Source organism: Lolium rigidum, chromosome 6, assembly GCF_022539505.1.
Source record: "Lolium rigidum isolate FL_2022 chromosome 6, APGP_CSIRO_Lrig_0.1, whole genome shotgun sequence".
Taxonomy (NCBI): Eukaryota; Viridiplantae; Streptophyta; class Magnoliopsida; order Poales; family Poaceae; genus Lolium; species Lolium rigidum.
Window position 1 is genome coordinate 222,956,383 of NC_061513.1, and position 19,679 is coordinate 222,976,061.

Genomic DNA, 19,679 nt, shown 5'->3' on the forward strand with positions numbered 1-19,679 from the left:
AAATTTCCTAGTGGTAAAATAAGCCTAGAATCCCAATTACTTAGTCAAAAGCTCTCAGTACAAAACCAGTGGGCAACATGTATACCTACTGGTAGGTATAATCTGGGAGAGTTCAACCAAGTTGGTTTCATGCCAAAAAGGTTTAGAAAATATTTTTAACAATTTTACAAGTGGAGAAAACCTAGGACTAGTTTATTTAGCTCACAAAACAATACACAACTTCAACAAACAAAACTTATATATCTAGATAGCTACTCAAACAAGTATCCACACAAAATTTGGTTTACCAATTTCGAAGCTATAAAATAATTTCTAGAATTTTTATACTGAAAAAGGGATCTGTTTTGTTTTCAAAAATCCTAGAAATAATCTACACATCACAAAAATATTCCCTCTGGCACACAGAAAGTCCAATGTGGTACTAACCACTGGGCGTTTATTTTGTTTCAAAACTGCTTTTCTTTTTCAAAAAAAAATCGCCTAAGTCAGTTCTGGACAAAACTTAACCTCTAAGCCAAACAAAAACCAGGAAGCTCCTGGTAGGGTATGATACACCAAAATAAAGATACTGAGATCTACTTCGTAACAAAATTAACCTTACTGAAAAATGATCTACAGAACTCTCACAAAAAATTAAACACTACACACGCGACATTTTACCAAAACAAATTCCTGTACATTTATATAGCATAAAATCACATGCATGCAAATGGAGGTGTTCAATAATTTGTTCTTAAACCTGTATAAATTTGAATCACGTGATTTGGGTGTGTGAAGAATTATTAATGATTTAAAAGCTACTACAAACAGATCAGATATCCAAAATAGGAACAGTAAAAAGGAAACAGATTGGGCCGAAAATCTGGAGTGGCCGGCTCCGGCCCCGATCCGTTGCACACGCGTGCGGGAGGGTGAGGCTTGGCTCGACCCGAGCGGGGCTGGGCGGCCGGCAGGTTTGCGAGATGCACAAGGCTGGGCCGCATGCAGGCGTAGGTTCTTGATCCAACGATCGCTGACGATCCCATCGATAACCACCAGGACTTGGAGGCGGCCACAACCTGTACGAGGAGGTCGGAGACGGATGCTCACCAGGGGGCTGTCGGAGACGGCGGAGTCGACGCAGGGCGAGGCGGAGGTCGCAGACGATGCAGGGGCTTGCCGAGGACGGCGCATGCGGCTCCCACGCAGCGACGCTGACGAGGCAGTACTCCGCGTCGCGAACCTCTGCACGGCCGTGTCCGTGCCAGGGCTCAGCGACGGCGACTACCGGGGCCTGGGCGACGGTCGGAGCCCGAGGGATGGCGTGGAAGGGAGGAAAGGCGGGTGCAGCTACCTGGCATGGCGCCTCCGACGCGCATGCGCGGCGGCCGGTTGGCTTAGCGGACGCGACGAGTGCGGCTTCAGCACGGACGGAGCCCCGACGACGGCGAAGGGAACATTGCAGAGGCGGGTCGTGGACGGTGCAGCAGTGGCCGGACGCACTGCGCGGAACCTAGGTCGCGCTCGACGCGGACGGCACCGAGAAAGACTTCGGGGACGACGACGGGTTTCGCGTCGTCCGCATGGATGCGTTCCGACGATGACAAGGCCGCGGCGGGTTCCCGGCAAGGAATAGGTAGGCATCAGCCGCTGCCGAAGTGACAGAGGACTCGAAACATCAGAGAGGGAGTCGAGGGAGAGGGACGGAGGTCAACAACGACGTGCGCCGTGCGCGACAGCAGAGCGGCGGCACGGCTCGGTCTCGTCCTTGACCGTGGGCCTTGGAGGCCGGTGTTCTGGTGAGAGTGGAAGAAGTGAGAGGAGTACAAGTAGGGAGAGTGGGAGGCTCTGGGGCTGGCTTAAAACCAGGACGAAGCCGGTCTACCGAGGCCGCACTGGCCGTGGCGCGCGCTCGCCGGTCCATGCGGCGGTGGAGCTCGGGGACATAAGAGCAAGTACAATAGAGTCCAGTCAGCTGACTATAAGACATTAAATAATACTCCCTCCGTTCCTTTCTATAGTGCCTATAGATTTTTGGCATTTGTTTCAGAATATAAGGTTTTAGCTTAGCTTTTTTTCAATTACCCCCTCCCCGTTCAGCTCCCAAATCATTCAGCTCCCAAAATTGTTATGGTAAGTTAGGAAGATATGAATTTCCCAAATTTTACGTTGATCTCAAATCGTTCAGCTAGGGGTCTTGTGTAAAAACTACTCTTGCGCTAATTTCCGTGCCAAAAACAATAGGCACTATAGAATGGAACAGAGGGAGTATATTTTAGATGAGTTGGAGGAGAGTAGTAAGAGGAGAGAGAAGTGAGATGCGGCTACTATGCAATAGCCAAATTCTCAGACGTGCTCCTAGAGCACCTTGTGAGAGCGAAAGGTGGGCCATATATTAAGTAAAGACTAGCATTCTTATAGCCAACTATTGCACATGTTAGCTTATACGATGACTACAAACGATATGACATTCATTATAACCAACAGCTACCTATACTATCGAATCGCTCTAAGCGAAGCGACAGAGAGGGGTAGGAGGCCGGGCGCGCCTAAAAGGGACAGGGCCGAGCTATGTCAGGCGAGGCGCCCGTCGACTGGCTGCCGTGGGCGGCGAGCTCGACCAAGAGGAAAAGGACAGGGAGATGAGCAGGTGCTGTGGGTGGCGCTCGTGACGGAAGAAGGTGCCAAAGGAAGAGGACAAGGGAGGCCAGGGGAGAGAGGATCAGATCGAGCTAGCTCGTTCAATGAATCGAAACTTTCAGGCTGCAGGAATTTAACGAGCCTCACTTCCCACCTAGCTTCAGCTCGATGCAAAAGCATTCACGTAAAAAGGTGAATAACAAAGATGTAGAGAGTAGTGCCAGCTTTACCGGGAAATTTTCAGAGAGTCAAACGGTTGGCAAACAATGGAGAAAACGAGTGCCAAAGTCGAGGAAAAATACTGATGCCCAGACTCATAACTGAAATTCAGAGATGATAGCTTCATCGGGTCGATTTGTCCGAATTCCTGCTAACGCCTCAGAGCTCTATTTGATATAAAACGTATTGCATGGAGAAGAGGAAGGTACCAAGCTTATCAAGAATTTTATAGACGAATTAATGGTGGAGAAACGAGGGCAAGAGGAAGGCTCAAAGTCGAGACTGTAGATGAACCCGAAGGTCATTTTCTGAAGTTCGATGAGATCAACCGATATTCACATTTTCCCCAGGAGGACATGGGTGCACCGAATGAGCTGAATTTTCTTCTCAGATGTTAAGGATACATCCACGATAACAAGGAATTTTAGAGATCAAAATTTGGTGGAGAAATGAGGAAAAAGGAGAGGTCGAAAGTGGAGCATTCCATTGATCTGCAGGGATTACTGCCAGTAGTCGGTTTCGGACAGTTTCAGAATTCGGATGGTTTTCAGAGTGATGCTAGGATTGGGGTTTTGTTCTGGCTGCACGGAGCAACTTGTGTTGACCCAAGGTCAACTCTCCATTTTATTTTATTGTTCGTGATGATATCCATGATCATCCATATTTTGCTTTGAAAACAAAACTTGAAAACTATTTCGGAAATAGTTTTAGAAAACCAAGAGCAATTTACGATTTAAAAAAAAAATAAAGCAAGGTTTATCAAATAGGCATACTCCACTTTGTGAAGGAAACAAGAAATACCTAAAATATGGTTTAGAAAAAAGGAGTTTACCGAGCACTTACATTGCATGGCGATCAATAATGATCACCATTACCACTTAGGGTAAGTGTAGGGTTTTAGAAATGGACATATTTTGAGACGCATAAGGCCATAGGGTTCAAACCCAATAAACAATGGCATGTCCAAAAGGGTTTTATCATAGATAAGAAATGAATTGAGATTAAGGTGTAAAAGAAAGATGATCATGGCATCACTGGTTTTCGTGATACTATGTGTAAGTGTGTTGAAGGCAGTTTTGTTAGGCAACCATACAAGTAAGTAAGATCAGACAAGTGCTGAAACAAAGCATGCCATCACCAACAATTCAATCAAGGTTAAGCAGAGCCACTCATAGGTCTAATCAGCACGCACACTAACAGTAATGTCCATACAAACAAATATCAAATAGTTCAAGAATAAAAAGTTGAACAAGTGCCCACATGCGATTATGTGGTGGTAGGGTTAAGAATGTTTTCTAACATAGATTTGGATGATCTTGGAGAGGTTGAGATACAATTCGAGATTTATCCTTTGTTGGCCAAATGATCATCTAACAAGATGAAGTGGGGATGTTAAATGATAGATCAATGAGACCTATTAGTAGCAAGGAAAATGCCAAGGATATTTGATCACCGATCAAATAGTCCTCTAATTATTTTTGGTGTCTATGGCCCTTACTTGATTTAAAAATGGGTAAAAAGTTTATTTGAAACCTTTGAGATGAGAGAGGTTTTTCTTTAGAAGAGTAGGATGATCCATAGTAGAATTAGAATAAAATATGGATCACTCCATTTTACTGTTGGAAATCAAAACTGCATATAAAAGCTTTTATAAAATCTTAACTCTCACAAAGTAAGAGTATGCCATTTGGAAAATACTTTGTGTCAACAATAATTTTAGAAAACCCTATTGTAAAACTATGATCTAAGTGACCATAGCCAATTTTAAAGAAAAGATTTTTGTCAAGACCTTTTGAATTAAGACTTTGAGTCAAAATACAAAAGAAGATAGGTTTTGTGTTGTGTCAAAAAGTTCAAATACTTTTGCAAAGAGTCGATTGAAGTAATACAAGAGGGGCCATAGCATGAGTGTTTTTCTGGAGACTAGAGGACGTGGTTGAGGTACTTTAGGTAGCACTAGCAATCATCAATCAAAAAACAAAGCCAAACAAACATTGCAATCAAAACATGTCAACACTAGAAAAAAAAAGTTTTTGTTCCCCCTGTTTTTTTGCACTCTGGACAACTAAACAAGGTTGCAAAAGTTGGGATGTTACACGCGACCTAAACTCTCCCCGCGGGTGAAACCACGCGGGCGATGGTTGGTGATGAATAGGAATTGCCGGGTGCTAACCATCACCCCTTAGCGATGGTTTAAGGGGAAACCGTTAATGGGCCTGCCCATTAGTTCGGTTATTTCAAAAATTTCCAGATTCGAAAATTTGCTTAGATTTCAAATTTTCCCAGATTCAAAATTTGCTTAGATTTAAAAATTGCCCAGATTCAAAATTTGGTCAGATTTGAAATTTGCTTACTTTAAAATTTTCTTAACTTTAAATTTTGCTTCACTTTAAAATTTGTTAAAAAAAGAAAAACTGCAAAAAGAAGAAAAGAAAAAATCAAAGAAAAACCGAAAGAAAATCAAAACCCAAGAAACCATAGAAAAACTCAACAAAAACCAGAAAACCGAGACCTACAAGCTCCCTGTATGTTAATGGGCCACGGCCCAAACTCTCCCCGCGGGAGAAACCACACACGCGATAGTTTAACCACTATAAAAAGACCAACCTTTGCAAAGGGAAAAACTTATCCCGCAAAACGTACCCAGAAGCTGACGCGTGTCCGTACGCGAGATCCCGCCCGAGTCCGGTCCCGCGCAAGCACGCGCGCCGCCGCCTGCACGAGTACGCGCCTGTATCGCACGCGAGTACGCGATGCTCCAGTATCGCACGAGTACGTGCTGCCGCGCGTCTGTATACGCGCTCCGCGCTAGCTTATCGCGTCCCGCGCGAGTACGTAGCGTAGCTAGCTAGCTCATCCCATCCCGCGCGAGTATGTACTGCGTAGCTAGCTAACTCTGGCAAAATCAACTACAAAAGCTACGTACAAGTGTATGTCCTCGTTTTTTATATATCAAAACATAGGTACAGTTGATGTCTACGTTCCCCCTCCTTTCATGTAGACAGTGTTGGGCCTCCAAGAGCAGAGGTTTGTAGAACAGCAGCAAGTTTTCCCTTAAGTGGATCACCCAAGGTTTATCGAACTCAGGGAGGAAGAGGTCAAAGATATCCCTCCCATGCAACCCTGCAACCACAAAGCAAGAAGTCTCTTGTGTCCCCAACACACCTAATAGGTGCACTAGTTCGGCGAAGAGATAGTGAAATACAGGTGGTATAAATAAGTATGAGCAGTAGCAACGGTGCCAGAAAATAGCTTGCTGGCGTGTAGTTGATGGTGGTAGTATTGCAGCAGTAGTAACACAGTAAAACAGTAAACAAGCAGCGATAGCAGTATTTAGGAACAAGGCCTAGGGATTACACTTTCACTAGTGGACACTCTCAACATTGATCACATAACGGAATAGATAAATGCATACTCTACACTTTTGTTGGATGATGAACACATTGCGTAGGATTACACGAACCCTCAATGCCGGAGTTAACAAGCTCCACAATAATGCTCATGTTTAAGTAACCTTTAGTGTAAGATAGATCAAAAGACTAAACCAAGTACTAGCATAGCATGCACACTGTCACCTTCATGCATATGTAGGAGGAATAGATCACATCAATATTATCATAGCAATAGTTAACTTCGCAATCTACAAGAGATCATGATCATAGCATAAACCAAGTACTAACACGGTGCACACACTGTCACCTTTACACACGTGAAGGAGGAATACAACTACTTTAATAACTTTGCTAGAGTAGCACATAGATAATAGTGATACAAAACTCATATGAATCTCAATCATGTAAAGCAGCTCATGAGATTATTGTATTGAGGTACATGGGAGAGAGATGAACCACATAGCTACAGCGAAGCCCTCAGCCTCGGGGATGGATTACTCCCTCCTCATCATGGAGGCAGCGATGGCGGTGAAGATGGCGGTGAAGACGGCGGTGGAGATGGCTCCGGGGCAATTCCCCGTCCCGGCAGGGTGCCGAAACAGAGTTCTGTCCCCCGAATTGGAGTTTCGCGATGGCGGCGGCGCCCCTGGAGTCTTTCTGGAGTTTCGTCAATTGGTATCGGGTTTTCTGATCCAGGGGCTTTTTATAGGCGGAGAGGCGGCGCAGGAAGGTCGAAGGGGGGTCCACACCCTAGGGGGCGCCCCCGCTGGCCGCGCCGGGCTAGGGTTTGGTGGCCCCGTGCCTCTTCTCCGGCGGTTCTCGTGTGTTCGGAGGCTTCCGGGTAAAATAGGAACTCGGGCGTTGATTTCGTCCGATTCCGAGAATATTTCGTTACTAGGATTTCGAAACCAAAAACAGCAGAAAACGAGAACTGGCACTTCGGCATCTTGTTAATAGGTTAGTTCCGAAAAATGCACGAATATGACATAAAGTGTGCATAAAACATGTAGATAACATCAATAATGTGGCATGGAACACAAGAAATTATCGATACGTTGGAGACGTATCAGCATCCCTAAGCTTAGTTCTCGCTCGTCCCGAGCAGGTAAAACGATAACAAAGATAATTTCTGGAGTGACATGCCATCATAAACTTGATCATACTATTTGTAAAGCATATGTAGTGAATGCAGCGATCAAAACAATGGTAATGGCATGAGTAAACAACTGAATCATATAGCAAAGACTTTTCATGAATAGCACTTCAAGACAAGCATCAATAAGTCTTGCATAAGAGTTAACTCATAAAGCAATAATTCAAAGTAAAGGTATTGAAGCAACACAAAAGAAGATTAAGTTTCAGCGGTTGCTTTCAACTTGTAACATGTATATCTCATGGATAATTGTCAATGCAAAGCAATATAACAAATGCAATATGCAAATATGTAAGAATCAATGCACAGTTCACACAAGTGTTTGCTTTATTGAGATGGAGAGAAATAGGTGAACTGACTCAACAATGAAAGTAAAAGAATGGTCCTCATAGAGGAAAAGCATCGATTGCTATATTTGTGCTAGAGCTTTGATTTTGAAAACATAAAGAGAGCATAAAAGTAAAGTTTTGAGAGGTGTTTGTTGTTGTCAACGAATGGTAGCGGGTACTCTAACCCCCTTGCCGGACAAACCTTCAAAGAGCGGCTCCCATTTTATTTTATTTTTGGATGGCACTCCTTCCAACCTTTCTTTCACAAACCATGGCTAACCGAATCCTCGGGTGCCTGCCAACAATCTCATACCATGAAGGAGTACCTTTTTATTTTAGTTTTATTATGATGACACTCCTCCCAACCTTTGCTTACACAAGCCATGGCTAACCGAATCCTTCTGGTGCCGTCCAACAATCACATACCATGGAGGAGTGTCTATTTTTAGTTTGTTAATTTGGGACTGGGAATCCCATTGCCAGCTCTTTTTGCAAAATTATTGGATAAGCGGATGAAGCCACTAGTCCATTGGTGAAAGTTGCCCAACAAGATTGAAAGATAAACACCACATACTTCCTCATGAGCTATAAAACATTGACACAAATAAGAGGTAATAAATTTTGAATTGTTTAAAGGTAGCACTCAAGCAATTTACTTTGGAATGGCGGAGAAATACCATGTAGTAGGTAGGTATGGTGGACACAAATGGCATAGCGTTGGCTCAAGTATTTGGATGCATGAGAAGTATTCCCTCTCGATACAAGGTTTAGGCTAGCAAGGTTGTTTGAGGCAAACACAAGGATGAACTAGTACAGCAAAACTCACATAAAAGACATATTACAAGTATTATAAGACTATACATCGTCTTCCTTGTTGTTCAAACACCTTACTAGAAATTATCTAGACCTTAGAGAGACCAATTATGCAAACCAAATTTTAGCATGCTCTATGTATTTCTTCACTAATGGGTGCAAAGTATATGATGCAAGAGCTTAAACATGAGCACAACAATTGCCAAGTATCACATTACCCAAAACATTTATAGCAATTACTACATGTATCATTTTCCAATTCCAACCATATAACAATTTAACGAAGAGGAAACTTCGCCATGAATATTATGAGCTAAGAACACATGTGTTCATTCGAACCAGCGGAGCGTGTCTCTCTCCCACACAAGCATGATGTAATCCAATTTATTCAAACACAAACAAAAACAAAAGCAAACAAACAGACGCTCCAAGAAAAAGCACATAAGATGTGATGGAATAAAAATATAGTTTCAGGGGAGGAACCCGATAATGTTGTCGATGAAGAAGGGGATGCCTTGGGCATCCCCAAGCTTAGACGCTTGAGTCTTCTTGATATATGCAGGGGTGAACCACCGGGTGCATCCCCAAGCTTAGAGCTTTCACTCTCCTTGATCATAGTATATCATCCTCCTCTCTTGACCCTTGAAAACTTCCTCCACACCAAACTCGAAACAACTCATTAGAGGGTTAGTGGACAATAAAAATTAACATGTTCAGAGGTGACACAATCATTCTTAACACTTCTGGACATTGCATAAAGCTACTGGACATTAATGGATCAAAGAAATTCATCCAACATAGCAAAAGAGGCAATGCGAAATAAAAGGCAGAATCTGTCAAAACAGAACAGTCCGTAAAGATGGATTTTATTAGGCCACCAGACTTGCTCAAATGAAAATGCTCAAATTGAATGAAAGTTGCGTACATATCTGAGGATCATGCACGTAAATTGGCATAATTTTCTGAGCTACCTACAGGGAGGTGGACCCAGATTCGTGACAGCAAAGAAATCTGGAACTGCGCAGTAATCCAAATCTAGTACTTACTTTACTATCAAAGACTTTACTTGGCACAACAAAAAACAAAACTAAGATAAGGAGAGGTTGCTACAGTAGTAAACAACTTCCAAGACACAAATATAAAACAAAGTACTGTAGCAAAATAACACATGGGTTATCTCCCAAGAAGTTCTTTTCTTTATAGCCATTAAGATGGGCTCAGCAGTTTTAATAATCCATTCGCGGAAATAGTATTTGAAGCAAAAGAGAGCTTCAAGAGGCAAGTTCAAAACAAATTTAAGTCTAACATGCTTCCTATGAAGAGGAATCTTATACACAAATGAATTCATGAAGAACAAAGTGACAAGCATAAGAGGATAAAACACGAGTAACTTCCGGATTCTCAACATAAAGAGGGGAAACTTAATATTATTAAGATGCATATAACCATATTTCCCTCTCTCATAATAACTTTCAGTAGCATCATTGATGAAATCCACAATATACCCATCACTTAAAACATTCTTATCATGGTTCATATGCATAGAAGTATCATTAATTTTGGCATAAGGAGAGTTCTTTTCATTAATAGTAATTGGAGCAGGATTATTATCAAGAATTTGAACATGGTAAACAAGTTGCATATTAAGGGAATTGTTTTTGGTAACCCAATCATGACTATGACAAGTTTCATAAGGATAGTTAGAACCTATATCATAGCATTCTTTGTAATAAACATCAGAGATCGGAGGCACAGTGTCATCATAAGAAATAGAATAGTTATCTTTCACAATCGGTTTATCCGTGTCCACACCATTATTGTTATTAGAAGGAGATGTATCAAGAACATAATGACCAGTAGCTAAAGGATTTGCAAACACCTCTTCCCCAAGCTTAGAGCTTTCTATATCATTATGGGAGGAAGCATGGATAACACTGACACTATGGCAATCATTATCATCATCATTTTCAGAATTAATTTCCCGAGAGATTTGCAATATCAAAAGTAGTGTGCTCATTCAAATCATGATTGCTAATGTATGTAAAGGGCATAGGAAGATCATCGTATTTAGATTCATTATCACAATAATCATCAGGAGCAACATACTTACGGTTACCTATCGTTATCTCATATACGCGGGGATATGTTGTTACCTCTTTCTTTTTATTCCCCTTATTCTTCTTCTTCTTCTTCGTTCCCTTCTTCTTCTTCTTCTCCTTCTCCTTTTCCTCGTTCCCTTCTTCAGGGGGGAGAGGCTTGAAGGGTGGCTTGTCCGCATAACCTGATTTACTTTCAGAAACAATAGAAGAAACTTGGGAGGATCCCTCCTTTTCATTAATTAGTTGAAAACACACAGCGGTCCTATCATATTTTGGCAAGGTGTCATCTTCTAAAATATTTTGTATGTAAGTATTTGTATGGCTATTATCAATGCAATAAGAAAAACACCCATGCATGACATCATCAATATCAAGATCACTCATATGTAACAAAGAGATTTTTCTCGACGAGTTCTTCACACCCCAAAAATAAAGTAAGTTCATCATGCTGATTAGGAGTAATTTCATCATCACAATACAAATTTGCAGCACTCATTGGGTTCAAATTATCATTGGAGGAGCATTGAAAATTAAAATGACCCACTTCATGGCAAACTTCACAAATAAAAGGATAGAGGGCACAAACTTTTTTACCAAGATCATCTAGAGCCCTAAGCCACTTTCTAGTTTTTTCATTAGCATGATGGATACAATATTCATCTTTGATTTGATTAATTCCACAAGGTCTATGTATTCCACAAAAATTAACATGCTTATAGGAAATAGCATTCTTAGGAGTTTGAGCATGCTTATTGCAATAATTAACAACAATTTCATTCTTCATGCAAGCCTCTTTAAAAGGTTCATGATACTTATCAAAATTCTTTTTAGGCAATTCAAAATGAGAAGCAAAGGCTTTATAAAGATTTGCAGCAACTTGAGAGTCAAGACCATAAGTAGCACTCATATTTCGAAATTTATCGGTATCCATAAAAGCTTCAATGCATTCATAATCATAATTTATACCGACTCTTTTCCTTTGTCGTTCTCCCATCCTTCGGCGTTGTCCTCAATCCGATCAAGAAGATCCCACCTAGCTTCAACCTCCTTGCTTGTGAAAGATCCCTCCGAACACGCGTCCAGATAGTCCTTGTGTTGTCCTGAAAGCCTCGCATAAAAATTATTAACAATAACATTACGGGGAAACTCATGAATGGGACATTTGAGCATTAGTGATTTCAATCTCCCCCATGCTTGAGAAATACTCTCCCCATCACGAGGATAAAAGTTATAAATATAATTCCTATCAATATGCACTTCATGCGGAGGATAAAATTTAGAATAAAAGAGAGATGCAATTTCCTCCCAACCAAGAGAATGTCTATTCTCCAACAATTTATACCAATGCGCCGCTTTACCAGACAAGCGAAACGAGAGAATAGCTTCTTCCTCACTTCATCCATAGAGATACCTGCACACTTGAATAACCCGCATAATTCGTGCAAAAACAGTAAATGATCTCTAGGATGGACGGTTCCATCCCCTTTATAGTGATTATCCATAACACGTTCAATAATTTTCATAGGTATTTTATACGGAATACTTTCAGCAGGTGGATTCAAAATATCAGAATCATCATTAGAGTTATCGCATATGGGAGATAAAGCATTATCAGAACAACTTTTCTCCCCTAAAGATGGGAAGCTAAAAAGATCACAAAAACTAGCTTCCCCAAGCTTAGACTTCTCCATAGCATTAGCAGTAATTGCATTCATACTAATAACATCGCTACTAACATGCAAATAAGGTTCCATAGGTTTTTTAATTTTCGCATCAAACAATTCTAAATCAGGAAAAAGATTAAAAAGCTCACCGATTTTTTTGTTGTTTTCCATTATGCCTAGCTAGTGTAAACAAGAAACAAAAAGTTGCAATTGCAGGATCTAAAGGAAATAGCTTCGAGTACTTACAATGGCGAAAATAGCTTAGTAGCCGAGATCCGGAGTGTGAGTACCTTTTACCTTTCCTCCCCGGCAACGGCGCCAGAAAATAGCTTGATGTCTACGTTCCCCCTCCTTTCCTGTAGACAGTGTTGGGCCTCCAAGAGCAGAGGTTTGTAGAACGAGCAGCAAGTTTTCCCTTAAGTGGATCACCCAAGGTTTATCGAACTCGGGGAGGAAGAGGTCAAAGATATCCCTCTCATGCAACCCCGCAACCACAAAGCAAGAAGTCTCTTGTGTCCCCAACACACCTAATAGGTGCACTAGTTCGGCGAAGAGATAGTGAAATACAGGTGGTATAAATAAGTATGAGCGAGTAGCAACGGTGCCGGAAAATAGCTTGCCGGCGTGTAGTTGATGGTGGTAGTATTGCGACAGTAGTAACACGATAGAAACGAGTAAACAAGCGAGCGATAGCGATATTTAGGAACAAGGCCTAGGGATTACACTTTCACTAGTGGACACTCTCAACATTGATCACATAACAGAATAGATAAATGCATACTCTACACTTTTGTTGGATGATGAACACATTGCGTAGGATTACACGAACCCTCAATGTCGGAGTTAACAAGCTCCACAATAATGCTCATGTTTAAGTAACCTTTAGTGTAAGATAGATCAAAAGACTAAACCAAGTACTAGCATAGCATGCACACTGTCACCTTCATGCATATGTAGGAGGAATAGATCACATCAATATTATCATAGCAATAGTTAACTTCGCAATCTACAAGAGATCATGATCATAGCATAAACCAAGTACTAACACGGTGCACACACTCGTCACCTTTACACACGTGCGAGGAGGAATACAACTACTTTAATAACTTTGCTAGAGTAGCACATAGATAATAGTGATACAAAACTCATATGAATCTCAATCATGTAAAGCAGACTCATGAGATTATTGTATTGAGGTACATGGGAGAGAGATGAACCACATAGCTACGGCGAAGCCCTCGGCCTCGGGGATGGATTACTCCCTCCTCATCATGGAGGCGACGATGGCGGTGAAGATGGCGGTGAAGACGGCGGTGGAGATGGCTCCGGGGGCAATTCCCCGTCCCGGCAGGTGCCGAAACGAGTTCGTCCCCCGAATTGGAGTTTCGCGATGGCGGCGGCGCCCACGGAGTCTTTCTCGGAGTTTCGTCAATTGGTATCGGGTTTTCCGATCCGGGGGCTTTTTATAGGCGGAGAGGCGGCGCGAGGAAGGTCGAAGGGGGTCCACACCCTAGGGGGACGCGCCCCCCTTGGCCGCGCCGGGCTAGGGTTTGGTGGCCCCGTGCCTCTTCTCCGGCGGTTCTCGTGTGTTCGGAGGCTTCCGGGTAAAATAGGAACACTGGGCGTTGATTTCGTCCGATTCCGAGAATATTTCGTTACTAGGATTTCGAAACCAAAAACAGCGAGAAAACGAGAAGCGGCACTTCGGCATCTTGTTAATAGGTTAGTTCCAGAAAATGCACGAATATGACATAAAGTGTGCATAAAACATGTAGATAACATCAATAATGTGGCATGGAACACAAGAAATTATCGATACGTTGGAGACGTATCAACGATTACGCACACGAGCGAGTACACTCGTGCAGACGAGCGAGTACAGTGGCGCACACGAGCGAGTACAGGTACGTATAATGTATAGGTACAACTATATATGCAACACAAATACACTCACGTACACGAGCGAGTACAGGTACAGTCGCTCACACGAGACAGGTACAGTCGCGCACACGAGTAAGTACAGTCGCCTACACGAGCGAGTACAGGTACAGTCATCTACATAAGACATGTACAGTCGTTCACACGAGACAGGTACAGTCGTTCACACGAGACAGGTACAGTCGCGCACACGAGTAAGTACAGTCGCCTACACGAGCGAGTACAGGTACAGTCGTCCACATAAGACAGGTACACTCGCGCACACAAACGAGTACATGTACAGTCGTCCACATAAGACAGGTACACTCACGCACACAAACGAGTACATGTACAGTTGCTCACACGAGTAAAGGGAAAAATGCACTGAATACCTTCAAAAAGAGAAGTATTTATCAGTTCATGCACGAGTACAGTTAGATACACAAGACGAGTACAACCATAATAGTATAGGAGGTACGAAAAAAAAGTATCTTGAAACCTATCAACATGGGATCTTGTTTTGAAGATCTCGACGAGAGGATCTCAAAAGTGAAAACGGTTCGTCATTTGGAGTTACGGTTCTCAAGATATTTCATTTTGAAAAACCGAATCTAGAAAATAAAGGGAAAAACGCAGCCCCTCTGCCTTCTCTCTCCTTCCTCATCCCCACTTTGCTTCTCCTTGCGACATGTGTCGAGTAGGGAGACCACTTCCCAGAGATTTTCTGGCACCACAGCGCGCCACTTGTCGAGCGCGGAGCGAGTTGTCTTCCCTTCGCGAAGGTCGGCCTTTTTCTAGAGTTTTCCGTTTAACCATCGTCCGCGGGTGATGAATAGGAATTGCCTAGCCTTTTCCCCTCAATATTTTCTTCCTGGACCGTGGAGACGTCGGGCGAGCCAGAGACGGCGTCACCACAGGGCGCCATGACTGGCAGATGAATGAGACGCTCGTCGAGCCTTTCACAATTTTGCAACTGCAGCTAGGTGGTCAGTGGTCACCGTCGCCCGACGGCAGCTTCAGCAACAACCGGGAATATACTGCAGTTGGCTTGCTAGTAGCTAGTAATAAATCCGGTGTGATGTCGCCACCAAACTGAATTTACTCGATTAGTTATGAGACGAACGACGACACAATAATTGGATGTACTCTTCTTACCTGTCGCTGTAGGCTGTAGCCGACCGGGTGCAAAGCCGTCTTGGCGGCGGCCAGCCGGCGACCACAAGCGGACAAGTGTACCGATCGACTCCTTCCCTAGCTGTAATTGGTCTTCACGGCGAGCTTTGGGAAAAAATGGAGAATGCAAGAGTACTCTCTACCCTACTGGGGGATTAATACTGCAGCATTGGTGTCCCAACCAATCCCCATCAAATCTCCCACAATGAAGCGGCACACCAATATTCTGCGCACTGCTCTGCTGCACATGGTGATGGGGCACCCACGCTGCCTGCTGCCTGCTCTCTTCCCCGCTGCCTGCCTCCCACCGTCCCACAGCCTCTGCACCTAGCCACCATATATCTCCCTGATAGATACTTCTTCCCCTCCATTTCTGCGTGCGCCACCATACATCTCCCTGCCGATCTTGGAGTGGTCGCGCGCGCGTTCGACTGCCGGGGATACACAATGACGGAGGAGCACGGCGTGCCGGTGGTGAGCTGGGTGGCGTCCGGGGTGGCCTTCTGGTCCACGGCGTTCCTGCTGCTGCGGGCGCTGCTCCCCAAGCGCTCCTACGACTTCTGCAACCGGGCCGTCTCCACAATGCACGCCGTCGCCGGCGTCGGCCTCGGCTGCCTCTCCGTGCACGACTGGGCCTCGCCCGTCTCCCCAGTCGCATCCCCATCCTCGCCGAGCCAGGTACGCACCCCAACCCAACCCACGCATGAACCAGCCTTCCTACTGGCTGATTACTTAACTTGAATTGACTGAATCCAACCCACGCAAGAACGAGCGAGTGTTCTGTGTTGTTTGTTAATTCGGCCATGTTGATCTGGTAGTCTAAATTCAGAGGAACTAGACTTCCATGTTTCTAGCGACAGCACGAACCATTGACGTACGGCATAGAGACTTGCTTATCAATGGCGACAGAGAAACAAAACCAAGTTAAGTTGCAGTCCTTACCGTCGGAAGTGTCGTTTCATTTTAATAGATCTTCCAGTTCTGAAACACTGTCTCATTCGGTAATGGTACTCCGTTGCACAAGAGAGTGGTGCGTGCATTTACGTCTCCGAAAAAGTTATGCTATCATCATCTCTATTTCAGATCTAGCAGGAGTAGTACATCCTTTGATCCCTACCAGGCATCCAAAAAAAAGTTGATTTCACTTTTACCTCCAAGTTGTGCATTTGTGTCGGTGACAACGATTTCTACACTCCTGTAAAGAAAACGTTTCTACTCTAAGAACATCTGCCTTTTGGAGTGAACAGCAAAGACATTTTAAACGTTTTTTTTTATAAATGTGTTTGTTATATTATAGAGAGTAAACCGCACTGGCGGTCCCCATTCTTTTCTCGCCCCTTCACTTTAGTCTTTATTCTTTAAAATTGAACGTTTAGGTCCTAAATCTTTTATAAGTGATTCATCGGAGGTCCTAAATCGGTCTGGACAGTGTTGACCTATCTATGTGGCGTTTGACCACTGCCACATCGACAGTGGAGCCCTCGAGACGTACCGGCGGGACTAGCAAATTTGCCAAAAGGCCCACTATTTTTTAATTCTTTCAAAGCCAGGGCGGGTGGGCCCACCACCACCACCGCTGGGTACTCCCACCGCCGTACTCCGGCGAGGTAAGGGCACCTCCGGCGAGAAGACGGGACCTGGCCGTGCCGCACCACCTGCTCCGCCGGAGGGCGAGGAAGCTCGCGGCGAGCCCCCGTGAGGATGGCCAGGAGGATGGCGCGAAGGAGAGTCGCGCGGTGGGGGTGGAGGATGGCGTGGGAGGCTTCCAGTTGGCCTCCATCGCAAGCACCAACGAGGCTAGAGGGAGCGCACAGACGTGCGCGGCGGGAGGAGATTGGACGGGGCGGTGTCCGACCGGAGATGGGGAAAAGGTCGTCGGGGCGGCCAGTTCTTGGCGCTTTGGTTCGATTCCTTGCACCAGAAGGGGGAGGACGTGGAGGCGGTCCTGCTGGGCGATTTGGAAGAGCCAGGGAAGGACCGGGATAGCACCACGACGGCAGATTGGAGGAGGACGACTTGGCTGGAGCAGGGGACGACGTGCGGTTGAAGCAAGGGGACCTACGGGTGACGTGTGGTTGGAGCAGGGGATGCGGCGGGGGTGGAGCTGGGGCGGCGCTGTCCTCGAGCCGCGAGCATGCTGCTCCACCGGTGGCGTGCTCCGGCCGGTGACTCTGCGCGGTGACATGAACAACATCTTGAAGGCTTATTTGCAAATATGGACTGTGACTGGTACGTCTCCCGGGTTCCACTGTGAACATGGCATCGGTCAACGCGGATCAAACCATTTTAGGACCTCGCGTGAGCAACTAACGATAGAATTAGGATCTGTATGTTTAATTTTAAAGAATAGGGACTAAAGTGAAGATGCGGAAAAAGAATCAGGACCGCCAGTGCGGTTTACCCTATTATAGATGTTGGTGTCTGACATATCTTTAAAGTTTCATGTACATGTTGGTTGAAAGAATTAGTCACTGCTCTACAAAAAAGATTATTGGAGCACTAAATTTGATTTTTACACCATAAAAATGTAAATCTTACGGAAAGTTTTAGTGTGCATATAGTATACGGACACGTACATGTGTACAAAATTCCAAAGTTTTCGACACTTTTTTTTCCTCGAGCTTATCACACATGAATTATCAATTTCTGATACAAATTACCTCATTAAACAATTACTGTCACTTTTTATCCAAAGTTGCTACAAAATGGAAAATCTTACCATATTTAGTAATTATATCCATTCCACCAACATGGGCCCAATTGTCAGGTCGACATGGACTAGCATATTAGAAGCTTTGGACAATGGGGCCTTTTTGTCCCACTTTGGTCCGATCCTAAACCCTAGTGCTTTACCGGTGTGGTGTGGTGTCGCAGTCGTTGGTGGTTTATCCCCGCATGCCCGTTTGTAGCCATCGCAAATTCGCAATCCCAAGTTTTCAGTTCATTTAGACTTGATGGGTGGGCTCATCTTGCAGAATTGGGAAAGTATTACTAAATGTGGTTAAAATTTTCACATTTTATAACAACTTAGGGCCGGGTAAAAACTAAAAAGTTCAAAAAATACATGGGGTCGCACCCTCTCTTTTTGACATGTTGTTTAAGAGAAACAGTTCAGTACTAGTTTTAAAAACGTATGAATGAATATGCAAAAACGTATAGTAGGGAGCAACAGTTACAAATTTGCAATCCAGATACTGACTCTCTTGATGTCACCTCTGGATTCACATGTATTCCTAAGTCTTAAACAAAGAAAATACAGAGCAAGTAACACAATTGTGATCTGTCAGATGAGGGCGCTGGCGGTGACGCTGTCGTACATGATCTACGACGCGGCGTGCTGCCACCTGAGCGGCGACGCGCGGCTGGACAACGCCCTGCACCACCTCATCAGCATCGTCGGCCTCGGCGCCGGCCTCGCCTACCAGAGGGTACCTTCTACGGAGTATATTTTTACTTGTCTTCTTCTCTTAGCAAAGCTTACCTGACTTGCCAATGGATGAATCGTGTGCAGAGTGGGACGGAGCTGGTGGCGTGCCTGATCGTCACGGAGATCACCGCGCCGCTGCTCCACCTCAGGGAGATGCTCAAGGAGCTCGGCATCAAGGACACCGACCTCAACCTCCTCGTCGATGTACGTTTCCGGTCGCGACGCTGCCGGTTAATTAAGTATGTTTCTGTCATGGAGTATATCTGAATTTCTCCATGCCATGTGTACTTAGATTCTGTTCGCGGCGACCTTCTCAGTGGCACGAATGGTCTGTGGGACGTACGTCACCTACCGCACCGTGACGGCCGACAACCCCATCCTCATCAAGGTAAACTTCAGGGACTGCTCAACTTCCGCTTAAAACGGCCCCGACCAGCCATATGTACATTTCTGCATCTTCTTATTCCCGTTTCTTCTCCTGCTTGAAAGACGATGGCCACGAGCTTGCTGCTGGTGAGCGCCTACTGGTTTTTGAGGATCGTCAGGATGGTCCGGCACAAGCTCGGGAAGAAGAGGCCATCGGCCAAAATCGCCGCCGAGTGACTTGCAACGGAATCAGGCAGGCGACGCAGCGAGAATTAACGGAAAATTTCTCAGTTCTGTGGAGATCATGATGTAGTAGTATTCTTTTTCAAGACAAGACTTGTTCAAACAGTAGATGCATGTAACGTAGCAACTTGATTTTATGGGTGTGCAGAATCAGCTCCACTAATTGCCTTCTGAGTTCGGATTGCCGTGGAGAATTCCTAGCCGTATACATAGTATAATATCAGCTCTTGTGCTTCCAGACACATGGAATCCATTTTCGTTACAA

General features: G+C 44.4%; 1 protein-coding gene across 1 annotated transcript; it reads left to right on the top strand.

Moving 5' to 3' along the window:
- The first annotated feature begins 1,081 nt into the window (after positions 1 to 1,081).
- On the top strand, positions 1,082 to 19,679 carry LOC124663789. The gene is made up of 6 exons (XM_047201451.1): positions 1,082 to 1,446; positions 15,546 to 16,056; positions 18,666 to 18,806; positions 18,890 to 19,009; positions 19,098 to 19,193; positions 19,295 to 19,679. Exons 1-6 carry the CDS (start codon positions 1,082 to 1,084, stop codon positions 19,406 to 19,408), a joined length of 1,347 nt encoding a protein of 448 aa, XP_047057407.1. The 3' UTR covers positions 19,409 to 19,679.

Excerpts from the sequence above, each read along its gene's own strand:
- LOC124663789 (XM_047201451.1), top strand. The coding sequence starts at position 1,082 with ATGCTCACCAGGGGGCTGTCGGAGACGGCGGAGTCGACGCAGGGCGAG. Across the intron at positions 19,010-19,097 it reads ACCTCAACCTCCTCGTCGAT|ATTCTGTTCGCGGCGACCTT; the intron begins GTACGTTTCCGG and ends ATGTGTACTTAG. Across the intron at positions 19,194-19,294 it reads ACAACCCCATCCTCATCAAG|ACGATGGCCACGAGCTTGCT; the intron begins GTAAACTTCAGG and ends CCTGCTTGAAAG.